This window comes from Leguminivora glycinivorella, chromosome 5, assembly GCF_023078275.1.
Source record: "Leguminivora glycinivorella isolate SPB_JAAS2020 chromosome 5, LegGlyc_1.1, whole genome shotgun sequence".
In the NCBI taxonomy this organism is placed as follows: Eukaryota; Metazoa; Arthropoda; class Insecta; order Lepidoptera; family Tortricidae; genus Leguminivora; species Leguminivora glycinivorella.
In genome coordinates this window covers 2,433,308-2,451,977 of record NC_062975.1, presented here as the reverse complement: position 1 = coordinate 2,451,977, position 18,670 = coordinate 2,433,308, and the positions used below count along the sequence as shown (strand labels likewise).

The 18,670-nt window shown below is 40.8% G+C and overlaps 3 protein-coding genes across 5 annotated transcripts in view; 1 reads left to right on the top strand and 2 right to left on the bottom strand.

Annotated features, from left to right (window-relative positions):
• The window catches only part of LOC125226746 (putative protein kinase C delta type homolog), a 62,344-nt gene extending 50,851 nt beyond the window's left edge, over positions 1-11,493 (bottom strand). Inside the window, exon 1 of one of the 2 annotated variants that reach the window (XM_048130833.1) lies at positions 11,237-11,493. In XM_048130833.1, coding sequence (XP_047986790.1) covers positions 11,237-11,332 — 96 coding nt within the window. In that variant the 5' untranslated portion in view covers positions 11,333-11,493. The remainder of the gene's footprint in view (positions 1-11,236) is intronic. The other variant, XM_048130834.1, reaches the window with a different exon arrangement.
• Positions 3,661-9,346, top strand: LOC125226747. Of its 2 annotated transcripts, none has more exons than XM_048130837.1 (2): positions 3,661-4,316; positions 8,901-9,346. In XM_048130837.1, the coding sequence occupies exons 1-2, from the start codon at positions 3,947-3,949 to the stop codon at positions 9,161-9,163; spliced, it is 633 nt and encodes a 210-aa protein (XP_047986794.1). In that variant the 5' UTR covers positions 3,661-3,946; the 3' UTR covers positions 9,164-9,346. The 2 variants fall into 2 exon arrangements, with proteins under 2 accessions (XP_047986794.1, XP_047986793.1); XM_048130836.1 differs by lacking the exon at positions 3,661-4,316 and adding an exon at positions 6,152-6,445 and having other exon boundaries at positions 7,841-9,346.
• Positions 11,494-12,322: 829 nt separating the features above from the next.
• LOC125226364 (odorant receptor 46a-like) lies at positions 12,323-17,746 on the bottom strand. The gene is made up of 8 exons (XM_048130329.1): positions 17,558-17,746; positions 17,014-17,143; positions 16,523-16,724; positions 15,659-15,931; positions 15,337-15,436; positions 15,147-15,251; positions 14,582-14,737; positions 12,323-12,447 (listed from the first exon to the last, which is right to left on the bottom strand). The coding sequence occupies exons 1-8, from the start codon at positions 17,744-17,746 to the stop codon at positions 12,400-12,402; spliced, it is 1,203 nt and encodes a 400-aa protein (XP_047986286.1). The 3' UTR covers positions 12,323-12,399.
• Between the last annotated feature and the right edge of the window lie 924 nt (positions 17,747-18,670).

The following is an 18,670-nucleotide window of genomic DNA, read 5'->3' as shown; positions in this document are numbered from 1 at the left end:
ATCTGTATGCCATGATAGAGTGGAAATGCGCAAAGTACACCTGCTTTAAGGCTTCTGCGGAGATGAGAGGCTTCAGCTTCCTCAACGCAAACAACGCACCACCCAATCGATCACAAAGATTGTCAACATGGCACTTCCAATTCAGAGTGTTATTATATCGAGTGTTATTCATAGAAATTCTGATTACAATTATTTATACAGGTCTCTAAACTATGGCTCGAGGACTGGTTCCGAGTGTTCCGCATCAGATTTGGGCTGTTTTGGCTGTGGCTGTGAGCAGACACCATCCGATGGGGTAAAGAAACAGCGAGTTTGTTTTTACGTAAGCAGCTTGAAACTAGGTATTAGTATAGGTATACATACATCTTATATTTATAAATTAAAGGAGAAGTTACAAAAGTTACACCCCCAGCAGGAATCGAAACAGCGACCTTCTGGAATACTGATCTAGCCTCTCTGACCATCTGTAGTCCGAGACCTATCAAATGAGTAGGTTAAGTAGATACATTTTTTCCATGCCCTACTCTCGCAACGCCTTAGTACAGCGTTATCACAATTTTATCCGATATCCAATCCATATCCTATACATTAAAGACGCCATCTTGACATTTGCCTTTGACGTTTTTCCTATATCCCATATCGGATCGGATAATGTGAAATCGCTCTTAAGGTGACGCATAGCTCATCTGTTTACTCCTCCAAAATTTAACTCATCTCATCGTAACGAAAAGAAATCTTAAATTATATTTTAATTATCAGTGTCGGACTGTTTGGCTTATTTGACTAATTGATATAAGTTTTGAATATCACGCCATATTTATTTTATTAGGTCGTAATTGACCATTGACCAATCAATTGAAACAAAAGTAAATTGTCCGATACAGATATTGATATATTGATATTAATCGGTGTTGCAAAAAAGGATATGGAGAAGTGACCCCTCTGTTGCGTCTTAAATGAGGAAATTTTATTAATCGTCCTGCAACCCGTAATCCAATTAAATCCATACTAATATTATAAATGGGAAAGTGTGTGTGTCTGTTTGTTTGTCCGTCTTTCACGGCAAAACGGAGTGATGAATTGACGTGACTTTTTAAGTGGAGATAGTTGAAGTGAGAGCGACATAGGCTACTTTTTGTCTCTTTCTAAACCGAGCGAAGCCGCGGGCAAAAGCTAGTATCTACATAAAGACATGATAAAAACATTTTCTGAAGCACTCACTGACGATATTTGTAGCAAATGAGGATGACGATTGGCGGATTCCGATGCGAGATTGATTGAGTAGGTAAATAAACAGTCTTAATTTAGATACAACCTACTTTCGACTGAAATTAGCTTCGCATTTGTAAGGTGGAATTGGGCGATTCTGACTATTCTGTGCCATTAAATAATTTCTAATGATACACGTATTTTTCTAATTTCTTAAAACACGCAAATTTTTTTGGGAAAAATATGATTTTGGCCACTTCCAGGCTGCGAAACAGCATCTAGTTTTAAGCTTAATAAGCCCATACATTTCAGGGGTACGCTTTTGTGTATGGGCTTTGTCAGTCCCGTATTACTTATATCGTTCTTGGTTTGCAATACTTAAATCCTCAGCTGCAACCTCACGTGCAGACTTTTTAACCGTCGCCTCAAATCTCTCAAGAAGGACGGTTCTCAAGTCGTCTGTATGGTTTTTATTTTTTATTTTTTAATGTTTGTTCCTCGATATCTCCGTCGTTCCTGGACCGATTTTGAAAATTTTTTTTTGATTGAATGTATATGCATACAGATTGGTCCCATTTTTCTCAGAATCCAGTTCTGATGATGGGATCCTATGGTGATTATGTATATGGTGATTTTTGTGTTTTTAAAGGAACAGCATGCATTAAGGTACGGAACAGTGACATTTGGTGCAGTGGAACTGCTGATGATGGCCAGAACGGAACTCTTCAAATCTGAACGGCACGCTTATAAGTGACTTTGGTATTTTTATAAGAACAGCATGCACTTACGTCCAAAACAGAGACATTTGGTGCAGTGGAACTGCTGATGATGGTCAGAACCGAACTCCTCAAATCTGAACGGCACGCTTATAGTGACTTTGGTATTTTTATAAGATCAGCATGCACTTTCGTCCAGAACAGTGACATTTGGTGCAGTGGAACTGCTGATGATGGTCAGAACCAAACTCCTCAAATCTGAACGGCACGCCTATAGTGACTTTGGTATTTTTATAAGAACAGCATGCACTTACGTTCAGAACAGTGACATTTGGTGCAGTGGAACTCCTGATGATGGTCAGAACGGAACTCCTCAAATCTGAACGGCACGCTTATAGTGACTTTGGTATTTTTATAAGAACAGCATGCACTTACGTACAGAACAGTGACATTTGGTGCAGTGGAAATGCTGATGATGGTCAGAATTAACCGAACTCCTCAAATCTTAACGGCACACGTATAGTGACTTTGGTATTTTTATTAGAACACCATGCACTTACGTCCAGAACAGTGACATCTGGTGCAGTGGAACTGCTGATGAAGATCAGAACGGAACTCCTTAAATCTGAACGGCACACTTATAGTGACTTTGGTATTTTTATAAGAATATCATACATTTAAGTTCATAACAGTGACATTTATTTAGTTATGTTTGTTAAGAATATTGAGTTTTCAAGTCAAATTTTGTCAAGCTTCGATTTCTTATAATCGGATTCATGAGGAATTGAGGAAACTCCTCAAACCTTTACGGTATACGTATATTCATTTGTGTTGCCATCAAATCATCATCATCATCATCCTCCTTGCGTTATCCCGGCATTTGCCACGGCTCATGGGAGCCTGGGGTCCGCTTTGACAACTGTTAACGCACCTTCCATGTGTGCGTGAGCGCCGCCGCGCACACATCGACACGACACCCGCGGGCCCGCGGCCGGCGACAGCCCGCCCCGCCATCACTCACCGATCGTACTCGACGCCGACACCACGATAGCTCGCGCGTCCATAGCAATGTATTTTTTACAAATCATTAAATAGTTGTTAAAATCCAAGTTGTCGTCTTCATCATTTTCCGAAGAACCTGCGCCAACAAGTTCGAGCCGGATGGAATCCACGATCTGAACAAAGGAATCCATGGGCGCGGTCGAAGTTGAACAAAGGAGTCGACATATTCTTGGATTTCGACACGTCTACACCTGAGTCTACACTATATACAAGATTTCATCGAAATATACTCGAAATATACCAGGAAAAGGGTAACAGTGGCATTTGTGTAAGTTCGTTCCAATATTTTCTATTCAATTTAACGTAAATGTGCCTCTCATACAAAGTGTTGTGCTCTTTTCCATAGAAACCACTATCTAAAGGTTTCAATTTCTTTACAAATCCCATTTTAAGTGCTATATTTATTTCCGTCAACTCCTGCATTTTAGTAAATATTTTCTTTCTTTTGCAATCGAAAGTTACCAAATCAATCTTTTCTTTCTAAACTATCACCAAATTAGCTTCAACCTTTTCTTTTCAGAGGTCTAGAGTGCTGTATTGTCCCTCATTTGAGCCAATACAGAATTAAAATTGTAAATTTTGCTAATTTTTATTCGAACATTCCAGAACCGGCGGGGTCAAAGTCCGCTACCGGCCGCCTGTGTACGTGACCGCTCGCTGTGTCAAGTACCTACTTACCTGCACTCGGGCGTGGCTTGTTCGCACGTTTGCTTGACTGTTCTTCTGCCTGCTTAATCACGCTTCGCATTAAATTTAAGTATAGTTCCAATAGTTTTCACTTATTGCAAAGTTTTAATTTCATTTTTCTCGCGTGTTTAACTTTTTTTTTGCAGCTGTAGGGCAGTTTGAGATTGATTTCGTTTTGTTCACACATTCGAACATCATCTAAAGATAGTTTCAATCATTTCCATTGATATTTCTTGATCAAATAATTAATTTTCTTTCATTTAAACTTCACAATGGAAAATTTAAAATCACTAAAGAAAACTCGAGCCAGTTTTAAAGCAAAGCTGACAGTTTTTAACGATTATTTAAATGCTTTATTGCCTAGCAGTGAGCTTAATAGCATACAAATGCACGAGCTTACCATGCGACATGCAAAAATGTCAGAAATGTATAACGATTTCGATTCCATACAAAACGATATAGAGAGTATGACGGAAATTCCAGATGACGAATACGCAGAGCGGACTTCCTTCGAGAACCGGTACTTCGGCGTCATGGCTGCTGCGCAGGACCTGCTCAGCAGGCATGCAGCGCCCGCCGGCCCTGCCTCTGCGGTGCACGACAGCGGATCCGTGACGGGATCAGGTGATGCTGTATTCTCAAGTAAGCCAAACATTAAGCTTCCAACTATCCATCTCCCAACTTTCTCTGGTCGATATCAGGATTGGCTAGAGTACCATGACACTTATAAGTCACTAATACACGATAACACATCCATACCTAAAATTCATAAGTTCCACTATCTAAGGAATTCTTTAAAAGACAGCGCGTCATTAATTATTAAATCATTAGAGTTTTCAACTGAGAATTATGATGTTGCTTGGGATTTGTTGTGCGAGCGTTTCAATAACAACCGTATTTTAGTAAATAACCATATTCAAGCTTTGTTCAGTATAAAGCCAGTGACTCAAGAGTCTTCTAAAGCCTTGCGTAGTATGATAGACTGGGTAAATAAGAACTTGAGAGCCTTAAAAACATTAAAATTACCTACTGAACACTGGGATATTTTAATCATCCATATGATGTCTAGCAAGCTTGACTCAGTCTCAATGCGCGATTGGGAAACCGAACGTAACAAAATTGTAGGTATTCCCACGTATAAAGACTTTATAACTTTCTTAAAGGGTCGTGCTGACCTGCTTGAAACCATGGAGGAGGCTCAAACGCAATCTAAGGTTCCTCGCAGGCACAGTGACGTCACGCACAACCGCCCAAGAACATTTATTGCAAATGATTCACACAAACAAAAACAACATAAATGTCCTGTATGCACCAACTATCACACAATATACCAATGTCCAAAGTTCAAAGCGTTACCTATAGAATCTCGCATTGATAAAATTAAACAGTTGAATCTGTGTACTAATTGTCTTCGTGCAGGGCATGACGAACAACGCTGTCGACTTAGTTCATGTCGTTTATGTACCAAACGTGCACAACACTATGTTACACATTGACACTCAATCTACAGAGCCTCTGGCTAGCACTTCTAACGCACATGTGCAGGACCTATCTAAACCTGTACAAGACAATATCACACTAAACTCTATACACCGCAGCCGGAGCCGTAGCCAAACACTTCTTTCCACTGCTATAATCAATATTCAAGACCACACTGGTCAAACACACAAGGTCCGTGTTCTATTGGATAACGGATCCACTATTTCATTCATCACAGAATCATTACGAAACCAATTAGGGTTACCCAGTTATCCCGCATTCACCTCAGTAAAATTACTAGAGGACAAATCATCAACGTCTACACAAAGATGTGACGTCACTATATCATCACTATACGATCGCAGTTATACAACCGATGTTGACTGCTTTGTACTATCTCGGATCACCGATGTCATACACACTGACCATATCAATCGCAATTCATTCGAAATTCCCTCTCACATCCACCTCGCGGACCCCTCATTTGCTGATCCGTCAGAGGTGCAGATGCTGCTGAGCGCCGACTTATTTTGGGATGTACTTATCATGAACAAGATATCCCTCGGCAAAAATCGACCATTATTAGTTGAATCACGACTAGGTTGGCTAGTAGTTAAATTACCAAACAATAACAAAACTAAACAAAATACAGTCCACTGTCATTTCTCTAACGCTGAGTTAGATCACAAACTAAACTATTTTTTTGATAACGACGGTTTCTCTACCATTGAAAAGGTTTCCACTAAATCTAAATCTGATAGCGAATGTGAACGAATCTTTACCAGCACCACCACACGACACTCGGACGGCAAGTTCATAGTCACAGTACCACTTAAAGAATCCCCCGAGGTATTAGGTAACTCTAAAGAACAGGCTTTGACCAGATTCCATTCATTAGAGCGCAAGTTTAAACGGGAACCGGAATTCAAAGATCAATATACTAAATTTATCAATGAATACATACAATTAGGTCATATGTCAGAGAATACGACCCCGAAAATGATGATTTTTCATACTTTCTCCCACATCATGCAATTTTGAGAGAAAGTCTCACTACGAAATTGAGATCTGTCTTTGACGGATCAGCTGTCACGAGCTCAGGAAAGTCATACAATGACATTCAGCACATAGGCCCGGTTGTTCAAGACGATTTGTTAAGTATCCTTATTAGATTCAGGCAACATAGATTTGTTGCAACTTCCGATGTAGCCAAAATGTATAGGCAAATTTATGTAAGAGAAGATCAACGAAGTTTGCAGCAAATTCTATGGCGGCCTGATCCGACACAACAAATTAAACAGTACAAACTAAATACAGTTACATACGGCACGGCCTCGGCTCCCTGGCTTGCGACAAGAACACTCAAACAGATAGGTATAGAGTGCAAGGACGAACTTGCACGCGAAACTATTTTGCATGACTTTTACGTTGATGACTACATCACTGGTCATGATGATGAACAAACATTAATACATACATGTCAAAATGTCATTCATGAGCTAGAACCTGCTCATTTTCATTTACGTAAATGGCGGTCTAACAAACCATCCATTCTGACACAGATCACAAATGAAAACAACAATGATGATGAGTTGCTAAATCTTAATGATGATGATTATGCCAAAACTTTAGGCCTACTCTGGGCTTGCAAACGAGACACATTACTGTTTTCATTGCCAAACATTACACAACAAGCTAAAACAAAACGCACAATTTTGTCCACTATAGCGCAAGTGTTTGACCCTCTGGGCTTAATAAACCCTTGCATGTTACAGGCAAAACTCATTCTCCAATCTCTCTGGTCTCAGAATATTCCATGGGACTCTCAATTGCCAGCCGAAATTGAGTCACAATGGGACCAGTTTGTCAAATATTTGCCAGATATATCTCAAATTGAAATTCCTCGTAGAGCATTGTGCGACGATTACGTGAATGTTCAATTGCATTCGTTCAGTGACGCATCTATGAAAGCTTACGCTGCCTGCGTATACTTACGCACTGTGTCAAATAGCGGTGATGTAAGTGTACATCTACTCGTTGCAAAAAGCAAACTGGCCCCACTGAGGCAGCGGCTAAGTATTCCAAAATTGGAATTGTGTGGCAGTCTATTAGCTACACAATTAATGAAAAAGGTTGTCAATTCTTTACGCCTAAAAGTAGATTCACTATATTTTCACTGTGACTCAACCATTGTGCTTGGTTGGTTAAAAACGTGCAAAAAGCAACTCAAACAGTTTGTACACAATAGAGTTAATGAAATCACCAACACTTTTGACCCATCAGCATGGCACTATGTTCCCACAGATATGAACCCTGCTGACATAGGGTCTAGAGGTCTAAATGCTTCACAACTCAAAGATTCAACTTTATGGTGGCAAGGCCCTCATTTCCTACACCAAAGGGACATTCAATGGCCCTTGCAGCCACTAAGTGTGGACATTTCTGATTTGCCTGAAATTAAATCTCATTGTCATGTCTCAGCAGCAGCTGTAGATGTACGTGAAAGCGATTTCACTGAAAAGTTTTCAAACTTTGGCAAAATGCTACGCATCATAGCGTACATGTACAGATTCAAATATAATTGTCGAAATGCAAACAAACACGTTGGTCCATTAAGCATCTCAGAATTAAGATTAGCGTTGATTTTCTTATGTAAAAAGGTACAATCAGAAATGTTCAATAAACAAATTTCATTGCTCATTAAGGGCACACTCACACCAAAAGATAAACTAATCAAATTAAATCCATTCATTGACCAGGATAATCTTATCAGAGTTGGAGGTCGTCTATCCAACTCTAACTATGATTATGATACAAAACATCCTATCTTGCTACATGCATCTCACTATATAACTAAAACATTAGTTCGATACTATCACATTGTATACTTACATGCAGGACCCCAATTGCTATTATCTACGTTACGTCATAAGTTCTGGATAATAAGCGGTCGCAACCTTTGCCGGAAGACAACACATGAGTGCTTAACTTGTCTTCGCTTCTCAGGTCGTACATACCAGCCTATCATGAGCCCTCTTCCTGCGCAGAGGTTGCACGCTGATCACCCTTTCACACACACAGCCACAGATTATGCCGGTCCTATCCTGATATCGAACAGAAAAGGCCGTGGCGCTATACTAATAAAGGCATACATAGTTGTGTTCGTATGCCTGGCAGTGAGAGCAGTACACCTCGAGCTCGTCACCGATCTGACGTCTCAAGGTTTCATTGCCGCTTTAAATCGATTTATTGCCCGCAGAGGTAAGCCGGCAATATTATTTTCCGATAATGGTACTCAGTACGTAGGATCATGTAATGAACTAGCTAAATTTTTAAAAGAAAATAGTAAAGACATAACTACCTACTCTGCACAAAACGAAATCAAATTCAGATTCGCCCCAGCTTATAGTCCAAATTTTAACGGGCTCGTGGAAGGGTCAGTCAAGTCCTTGAAACATCATTTAAAACGCGTTCTATCTATGACTAATTTAGATTACGAACATATGAATTCAACCTTGATTCAAATTGAGGGCATACTTAACTCTCGACCTCTCACTCCTCTTTCTTCAGATCCTTCCGATCTCATTCCTCTATGTCCAGCACATTTTCTAATTGGACGAACGATCACAATGCCACCTGCAGCCCAGGTGGAAGAAACACGACCGCTTACAACGCTCTCCAGATACATGAGAGTGCAACAGCTCAAGGCTCATTTTTGGAAAAGATATTCAAAGGAATACATTTCAGAGCTCCAGTCCCGCAGCAAGTGGCGCACTCAGGGTGCCCATCCACAGCTGGGCGAGATGGTCGTCGTCAAGGATGACCGCCTCCCACCAAACCGATGGCTGCTCGGACGAGTCACAGCCATCCACCCGGGCAGCGACGGCGTCAACCGCGTCGCTGACGTCCTCACCACTACGGGGACCCTGCGCAGGGCCTACAATCGCCTCTGCCCACTTCCATCGACGTTGGATCAGGCAGCTCCTGACCCAAGGGGGGCAGCCTGTTAACGCACCTTCCATGTGTGCGTGAGCGCCGCCGCGCACACATCGCCACGACACCCGCGGGCCCGCGGCCGGCGACAGCCCGCCCCGCCATCACTCACCGATCGTACTCGACGCCGACACCACGATAGCTCGCGCGTCCATAGCAATGTATTTTTTACAAATCATTAAATAGTTGTTAAAATCCAAGTTGTCGTCTTCATCATTTTCCGAAGAACCTGCGCCAACAACAACTAATCCCAAGATTTGGCGTAGGCACTAGTTTTACGAAAGCGACTGCCATCTGACCTTCCAACCCGAAGGGTAACTAGACCTTATTAGGATTAGTCCGGTATTCTCACGATGTTTTCCTTCATCGAAAAGCGACTGGCAAATATCAAATGACAAATGTGTTGCCATCAAATAATTAAAGTATTAAAAGCAGCTATCAAAAACATTCACAAGTAGCTTTCATCAGAACGGTTAGTATTCCAAAAATACGCACTAATCGTTTCGCTTCAACATTTATTTTGCGAACCGCCAAGGAGTGGAATGCCCTGCCTGAGTCTGTGTTCCCACATGAGTACAATCCAGGTCTCTTTAAAGCAAGAGTAAATAGGTATCTCATAGGTAAGCGTGATCCACCGTAGACCGCATCATCACTTACCATCAGGTGTGATCGTGGTCAAACGTCTACCTATTCAAACTAAAAAAAAAAAAAAAAACCCCAATGGCGGCGGTTTTTTTTTCTTAAAAATTATTCAGTGCTTGAGACTTAAATAACAAAAACGTGGTGGGAATAAGTAGGTAAATATGTGACTACCCCGCCGGTCTAGCCGAAGTGACAATCGTTCTCACTTCGTGGCGAAGGAAACGTAACTGGCTCTGTACCATCAATATATGAAAGAGCTAAAGATAACCATCATTGGCTAACCGGAGCGTGAACGATTTTCACTTCGGCTAGGCCAGCTGGACGTTAACTTTTCATTTGCTGTTCATAAACAAAAGTAACCTATTTCTGAAATGTGTTGTGTTTATCCATTTTATCCGAGTGTGATCTTGGAAGAAAATTAGAAATCATTCCTCCGTGTTTGACAGCTGAACTAAACATGGTGTTATGTGGCTTAATAAATTATATTTCGGTAACGTAATTTTCAAATATGTACATGACTTGTTACCATTTAATCAATTGTAGGCAATTGTTAAGTATACCATGGATAACCAATAAATGAATATGAATACCTCTCTAAGTATCAATAATTAATCCATTGTTATGTATGTTTAGTATATCTAATACTATAAGTAATAAATAATAGTCTAAGACCTAGTGTCTGCGTTGTTTTGATATTGTTGTTAAAAATAATGAATCCATTACCCGAAATGCATTATTTTGTTGGCTAACGATGCACTATAATAGCGGTTGGCTCTATTTTGAGAACAAAATGTCTTTTAAAAAAATAGCGAAATATAAGTTTTCTATGCGAATACAGTGAAAGGTTGTCAACCCTTCGCCCACACCACAATGGAATCCACATCCCTCAGTCGACTTCTACGATACCCGCGGGAGGAAAAAGGGTGGTGAACTACACTAGGAACGACATTTTGACTCCTATAAAAATTGTCATTTATTTATCTTTTCAGGAACGTGACGCTCGCTCCCATACTATTAGAATATGAATCAACCGTGATGTGGTCCACATCATGTGGAACACATACCTACATATTATTATATGGGTTTACTGATGATGATGGTTAATGGAACAGAGGAATTTAGTCTAACAGACAGAGCGGGTTGGACGAGAAAGAGAGTCTGGCGCGAGACCACCAGCTTTAATCAGAGTTGCAAGTCAAAGATTGAGCTGCAGAAGGTGCGACATCAAACATTGATTCTAACGATAACGCGCATAATAAGTTTAAAGTAGGTATAGGCCTATTCGCCGTACTTTACACGAATGCCGTGCATCCCAACGAGGTCCCTATATAAAGTCCTAGATTTTACACAGGCGTTGGGTTGTACGCTGTTGATGTATGCCGCTAATTCACAAATTGCGCTGAAAGCTAGTTAATCCCAATGTTGTTATTCGTCCGCAAGAAACTCACGTCATTCGCGAGTCGCTGGGCGGAGTGCCTGGGCGCGCGCGGCGCGGGCGCGGGCGCGGGCGAGGCTCGGCGGCGCCCCCCGCCGGTGAAGATCATCGCGCGCGCATGCCTGCGCCGCGCCGCGACCCGCAGCGCTGCGCGCGCGACGCCCAGCGCCCGAGGCTCCCGCCGCCGCTCTCCGAACCGTATTTATAAACGAAATTCCACACACTCGCGCGGTATCCGCCACCGGATACAACTTTTTACACGACTTTCGGCACTTACGTCGTACGGAGCACTGAAGAGGCGGATCGGCGCGATTGTCTGCCGCAGTCGTGACTCAACGTCCCGCGCGCAAACTTTATTGTCTAATGGGTTTTTAAAGAATTGTTAGGCGAGCTACTAAAATACTGCATCAGATTAAACGACATTTATCAAGAATATTTTTAGACGGCCTCGGTGTTAAATTTATTCATAAGACAATCTGACAATAGGTAGCTCACGAAACGTGCTGTTACGAATTTACAAAGTTATCGTCAGTTTGCTAAAGTGACGTTTAGAGCGTACCTACGTAAAATCTCCTTTAAGATTCGTGGCCTAGTTCTTCGTGGAGATGGTATGGTCTCACATACCTAAAGTAAAAATAAAGGTAGACAGAGTAAAACGCGGCAATGTTTGGATCTCTGGTGACTTGCGGCGTCGTCCTCGGCTCGTATAAAGCCCGTTAAACGGAGTCTGAGATAAACTGCGGTGAGTTTACGATTACGAGCGATCCCCGATAGTTGTTTGCGCCACGGTTCACGCGCTACTACCAAATAGTTTATGGAGATTGGATACGGTTAAAATAATTCAAGTAGACTGGGCACCTGACCAATTGTTTTAGTGATGTGATGGTTAATCTGAATTGCTGGATTGTGGAAAATCAAAATATCGACACGATATTTTAAGCGTAACACATATTGTATATGGACCACACAAGGATTCGTAAATTCTAACAGGTTTCTAGAAGTTATTGCTGCAGAAGTACACTCTAGGTTAGGTATTAAACTCATTCACAACAAATATAAACAACATTATCTATGTGCAGAAATATTTATTTTAAATAAATACGGAGAAAACTAACTGCTTGCTAACAACAGCTGTTGCAAATGTTGCGATTGACGGATTGATTGAAGATAGTTTGTTTACTTTCGTTCTAAAAAAGTGAACAGCGTGTAAGATGAGCGCAGCACCTGCAAACACATTTATCAAATGTGTGTCATTATATGTAAGTACTTACGAGTATAGGTGAAAACTTAAGAAAGTCACCTGTTGTATGTGTGAGTGACGTGTTCGAATAGGCGTTTGTTTTGTTTGTGTTACTAATTTTAAATATGTGTTCTCTATTCGAACACGTCACTCACACATACAACAGGTGACTTTCTTAAGTTTTTCACCTATATACTCATTATATGAGAGAGTTCTAGAATCTTCTATGGTCGAAAGTATATAAAGGGCGAGTCGCACAGTTTCTCATCAGTCATTCACTAGCTGTCGCCGAGCTAATATAAGGAAGAAAATGGACGAATTAAAAGTGCATGTAAGGCATTGCTTACTATATGAATTTCAGTCTGGCCATTCAGCCGCCGAAGCAGTGCGTAATATATGTCAGCGTGTTGCTCCTGAAGTTGTGTCTGAGGCCACGGCGAAACGATGGTTCCAGCGGTTTCGTAGTGGCGACTTTTCATTATCAGATCAACCTAAGTCTGGTCGACCGGTGAAGATTGATGTAGCCAAATTAAAAACCTTAATTGAAGGAGATCCGAGGCTAACGAGTCGTACTCTTGCTACCGAGTTAGGCTGCTCTCATGTCACCATAGAAACACATTTACACGAGTTGGGAAAAAACTACAAATACAGTGTTTGGATACCGCACGAACTTGATAAAGATCAACTAAACCGCCGTGCCGATATCTGCATACAACTTCTGTCTTTTCGCCGCACATTCAACTGGTTGGACCATCTTATCACTGGAGATGAAAAATGGGTCTTATATATAAATCACACACGCAAACGTCATTGGCTAGCTCCAAACGAAAAAGGAATAGAGGCACCAAAAACATAGCCTCACCCGAAAAAAGTTATGCTGTCCGTTTGGTGGGATATTCATGGTATTATTCACTGGGAACTCCTACCAAGTGGAATGACTGTTACCGCATCAGTATACTGTAATCAGCTTGAAAATTTAAACCAAAAAATCTGTCAGAATCGTCCACAGCATGCTAAAGTTTTTTTCTTACACGACAATGCTCGCCCACACATTGCAAAAGTGACTCGGCTAAAGCTATTGGAGCTAGGTTGGAAAGTGATACCTCATCCACCGTACTCTCAAGACTTGGCACCTACGGATTACGCATTGTTCAGATCGCTAAGCAATGCCTTGAATGAAAAAAAGTTCGATGATCAAGCTCATCTACGACAGTAGCTGAGTTTTTTGAATCTAAACCTAAGAACTTCTTCGCCGATGCTATTCATTCTTTACCAGAACGATGGAGACAAGTAGTACGAAGGCCGTTATATTTTTGATAAATGATTAAAATAATAAATTAAATAAAAATTACAACATTGGTTATGATTCGCTCATTACTTTCTTACCAACCCAATAGATACCTAAGACATTGTTAAGGTCAGCTACTGAATGGTAGCAGAAGGTTTGGCTGGATGAAGCGTGATGGTTTGTACCAGTCATCTTGCTATCAGCCAGGATCAATAGATGAATAAATAAAGAAACACCCAAAAGTAAGCTCTCGGGGACATGCATAGACGTTATTAGATTACCATTAGCACACAAAACCTAGTCAAAATGATACCTAGTCTTAAGAGGAATAAAGAGATTAGGTTAAGTTAAGAGTTACTCGATATGTATGTCTCAAGAAACATAGGGATGATGTGAGCGATTCGAAGCGCCATAGTTCACATGACCCTTTGCTTTAGGATTAAGATTAGGATACAAAACCTAGTCAAAATGATAGTGTATAAAGAGGTTATTAGGATAAGATTTAGGTAGGTGGGCCATTTTTTTTCAAAGTTTTCTTCCCCACTATTTTTTTTACGCGGTTCATACTCAGAATTGCGAGGTAGGACCCTGATAGGAGAAAACAAATGTCCCAAGACTTCCATACATTTTTCCAAGCTTCCATTCCGTTACCGCCATACAAAATGTATGAAGAAACGATAACGGAATGGGAAAAAACCTTAGGACATTTTTTTTTCTTCTATAGGATTGAAAGGGTTCGCGATTCTGAGTAGAAACCGCTTAAAAATTTCTAAATAAAGAAAGTTCACAACATTGAAAAAAACGGCCCAGGTGTATATGATTAGAGTTACCGATATGTAGGTCTCGAGAGACATAGGGATGATGTGGGCTATTCGAGGCGTCACTGGTCGCACGCCCCTCTGCATCAAGATTAACAGCAACACACGGAACCGGGGCGAAAGCGCCACCCAGTCGCACCGGTAGATAGAGTAGTTGATGAACTTGCTCTGAGAATATAGAGAATGATTGATACAATGATTATTATTGTACCCGTGCGTCCTTTTGGTTATAAATTAGCAATCTGTAAAGGCCCTATTCGAACTTAAATATACGACAAATATTGTATCTAGTTACGATATGGATATCATTTCTCATATACATATTATACCATTGATCACATCACATCTTACAAGCATTGTTCGAATAAGGTAGTAGGCTAATCACGACGTTCCCGTTTCGTATCTTCTTTCGTACCTGTACCTACCTACTAAGTATTTCCGCTATTTACACACCGGAAAAATCTTATCTTATTATCTATGCCTCTCTGCTACGACGTAGCGCGACGAGCGCAGTTCAACGGTGAATGTGTAAGTAGGTACCAATACGTTCATTAGAAAGGAAGTAAGTATACTTAACCTCAGCCTTAACTTGAGTCCCATAGTAGCAATAAATGAACAGCTGTCCCAACATGCAGCCGAGATACACAAACATAGAAAAAAATTCCGCCGACAGCAAACTTAACTGAAAACATATTAAACGGAGTTTTATTTTATGCTTAATATTTAATAATTATGAATTTTACTATAAGTAGTTAAAAAAACCTTACGCCAGCGATCTTGTAAACGGTCATGCAAATTACCCACGCGGCAACAAAGAACTGGACCATCATAGCCTCGGCGAACACTGCTCCCACCTCGTTGTGGAACCTACGAAATGTAAACTTAAATAAATAAATAAATAATAAATATTATAGGACATTATACAGATATTTGTTCCTGAGTCATGGATGTTTTCTATGTATATAAGTATGTATTTATCTATTTAAATATGCTTATCGTCGCTTAGCACAGTACAAGCTTTGCTTAGTTTGATCTGTGTAAGGTGTCCCTATATATATATATATATATCATTATATCAATGGATCATACCACACAATCAACTTGTAGTGCTCCACACATCGCGTTAATCTTTTCTTCAGCACGACCCCAAATGCCGGGTCTTCATCCTTGTACACCTTGGACTTCACACACATCTCCCGCCCCGTCTCCACGGGTTCTACCAGGTGCTGGAGGCTGTTCCCTAACATCTGGAGCTGGATCTTGGTCTGGGCGTAGAAGGAGACGATCGTGCAGTCCATGGTCACATGGGCATAGCCTTGCAATGTTATCACTATGGTGTTGAATGCTACTGCTATTCCGAATCTGAAATTTTGGTAAAGGATTTACATGGTGATCGAATCCGAAAATGAAGCAAAAAACCGGCCAAGAGCGTGTCGGGCCACGTTCAGTGTAGGGTTCCGTAGTTTTCCGTATTTTTCTCAAAAACTACTGAATCTATCAAGTTCCAAACAATTTTCCTAGAAAGTCTTTATATAGGTCTACTTTTGTGATTTTTTTCATATTTTTTAAACATATGGTTCAAAAGTTAGAGAGGGAGGGGACGCACTTTTTTTTCCTTTAGGAGCGATTATTTCCGAAAATATTAATACTATCAAAAAACGATCTTAGTAAACCCTTATTCATTTTTAAGTACCTATCCAACAATATATCACACGTTGGGGTTGGAATGAAAAAAAATATCAGCCCCCACTTTACATGTAGGGGGGGGGTAAATGATGCCCTTATGTTGAGTGCCTTACCAGTGCAAGCCGGAATTCATGATATAGCTTGCTGACTATTAGAGAGGTGAATGGAGCAATGGTACAACGTCAGCATTCGGAACATGATTCTTAGGTTAGGTGTAGATTCCTTAGGCATTATAGAGTTAGATACCGTGGTAGTGATGATACCCACCCTAGCCATCCGCTGGTGTCGAAAGGGAAGTACCCAGTGAGTTCCACGTCCCCCGACAGCTTGCTAACTATTGGAGAGATGCCCCACATGGCACCGCAAAGATAGATGGAGCAGTGGTACATCATCAGCATTCGAGACATGATCCGTGCGTTGCCGCGTAAGACTTTCTCGTCGTAAGCATTGCGAGCCGCGAACAGAGGTCCTTCGGATAAATAAATAAATATAATAATTTCATAAGTAACACCTACAATTCTTCACCTCAGCAGTTTCAGGGTAGATTTTGGCATCGACTCGTGACTTCCTAGTACTTAAGGAAGTTTCGAAAATGCGGGCATCGTTCTCTGTCAAAGCTGTAATTTTACGAAAGTTGGTGTTCATGGAAGGCTCTTAGAACTGCCGCTAAGTATAGTAGGTATGTATGAAAGTGTGAGGATAGAAGCTTAATATTGACTTGGCAAGATGCAACTTCTTCCGTGCTGTTCAGTGTTCACCTTCTATAACGCTGATGAGACGGTCCATACGCTCGACGCGCGCGTTGAAAGCCACTTGCTTGCCCAGAGTATTCAGTGTGGTTAGGAGGACGAACAGGGTATTAACGGCTTGATCCGTGCTGTGTCGTGCCTGCGTTCAAAACCGTAATTTATGACCCAGGAGAGTTAGGTACAACGTTATAGTTCCATGGATGTATCCTGCATTTATTTTAATTATTTTTCATCACACTCTCACACTAAATGTACAACGTTATAGTTAGATGTATCCTGCATTTATTTTAATTATTTTATTGTAGATGTAGATACAGGAAAATTGGGATTAGTTGCCAAAGAGGACCACTGCTCTCAAGAGCCGTAGCAAGAATGCTGATATAACACTAGGAAAATAAGTTTTTAAAGGAAAAACTATACGCTATAACGATAACGTTTCCGTCAACCATGTCTCTCTGACCTCACAAAGCCTTATTCGGTAATTCAGCGTGCCTTTCAGCAGCTGTCGAAGATGGAGAATGATGAATAAGTACATTTTAGAGTAGGTAAATACCTGAATGACACGTATGACATGCTGCAAGTTATAAATGAAGACCAAAAACCATACAACCGCGCGATATGCAGTGTGCAACGAATGTTTGAGTGCAGAGGCGGGTTTAGGGACTATCTTGAAATAGGCCACGTAGGAGAGCGCGTTGAAATGGGGTCTGAAGGCTTCTAGTGTCGAATACGGAGCTGACATGGCGAGATTTTTGCATATGCCATTTAATATATGTGCCCCTTTCTAGACTGAGTCAAAATGAGTTTGTACTTAAAGATAAGTAAATATGGTCTGTCACACATTCATTGCTAAACTAATATCATGTTGTTAATTAGCTTGTTGATTATAAGGTGTAAAACTGATTTAAAATGTATCGGTTTTCTACAGTGTGTTCTTATTTTAACCAAGACATTTTGTATCCGGCTCTTAAAATTAAATCTTGGCGCTTTATTAGATTAAACATTTAACGATAGAGGTGGATATTGTTTTAAAAACTCATTTCAATAATTTCTTCAAAGTCTACAATATATTATACTACTCTTTGGTCTATTCTATCTCTGTCCCATTACATTTTACTTGTAGGTAACCTATCAAAGTTAACATATTTTTAAATTAAAGGAAAAATGGAAAAATTCACACCTCCGGCAGGACTCGAACCTGCGACCTTCGGCCTTGCCGGGGCCATCGCGCTTCCAACTGCGCCACGGAGGCCTGCTGGATGTGTGCGAATTTATCCATGACTTCCCTCAATTCTCAACCGCCTTAAGGGTGGCGTTATAGCAAACATCTACCCGTAAGAATAGACGCGGCTAAGATAAGGGGATAGATAAGGCGGTTGAGAATTGAGGGAAGGCATGGATAAATTCGCACACATCCAGTGTCAGTTCGCGAACTTAATGCAACTGGCTCTCTCGCACAATTACGGAAAAGCGACGATAGAAAGACAGATAACTGCGATACGCTACAGAGTATGATTGATTGGTGACTTGTCTACTGGCCTATTTAAGGGATTTAGAACCTATAGGTGAAATTAATTATTATAAATCAGATGGTATTTACAAAAAGAAAAATCATCCTCTAAGAAGATGATAAAATAAATCAGTCGAAGGTGTTCATTTCGCGAGT

Excerpts from the sequence above, each read along its gene's own strand:
- LOC125226747 (XM_048130836.1), top strand. The coding sequence starts at position 6,368 with ATGTATAGGCAAATTTATGTAAGAGAAGATCAACGAAGTTTGCAGCAA. Across the intron at positions 6,446-7,840 it reads GGCCTGATCCGACACAACAA|ATTTCATTGCTCATTAAGGG; the intron begins ATTAAACAGTAC and ends TTCAATAAACAA.
- LOC125226364 (XM_048130329.1), bottom strand. The coding sequence starts at position 17,746 with ATGTCAGCTCCGTATTCGACACTAGAAGCCTTCAGACCCCATTTCAAC. Across the intron at positions 14,738-15,146 it reads GGACTCAAGTTAAGGCTGAG|AGCAAGTTCATCAACTACTC; the intron begins GTTAAGTATACT and ends CTATATTCTCAG. Across the intron at positions 12,448-14,581 it reads CTCTCGAGACCTACATATCG|GTGCTGCGCTCATCTTACAC; the intron begins GTAACTCTAATC and ends ATGTGTTTGCAG.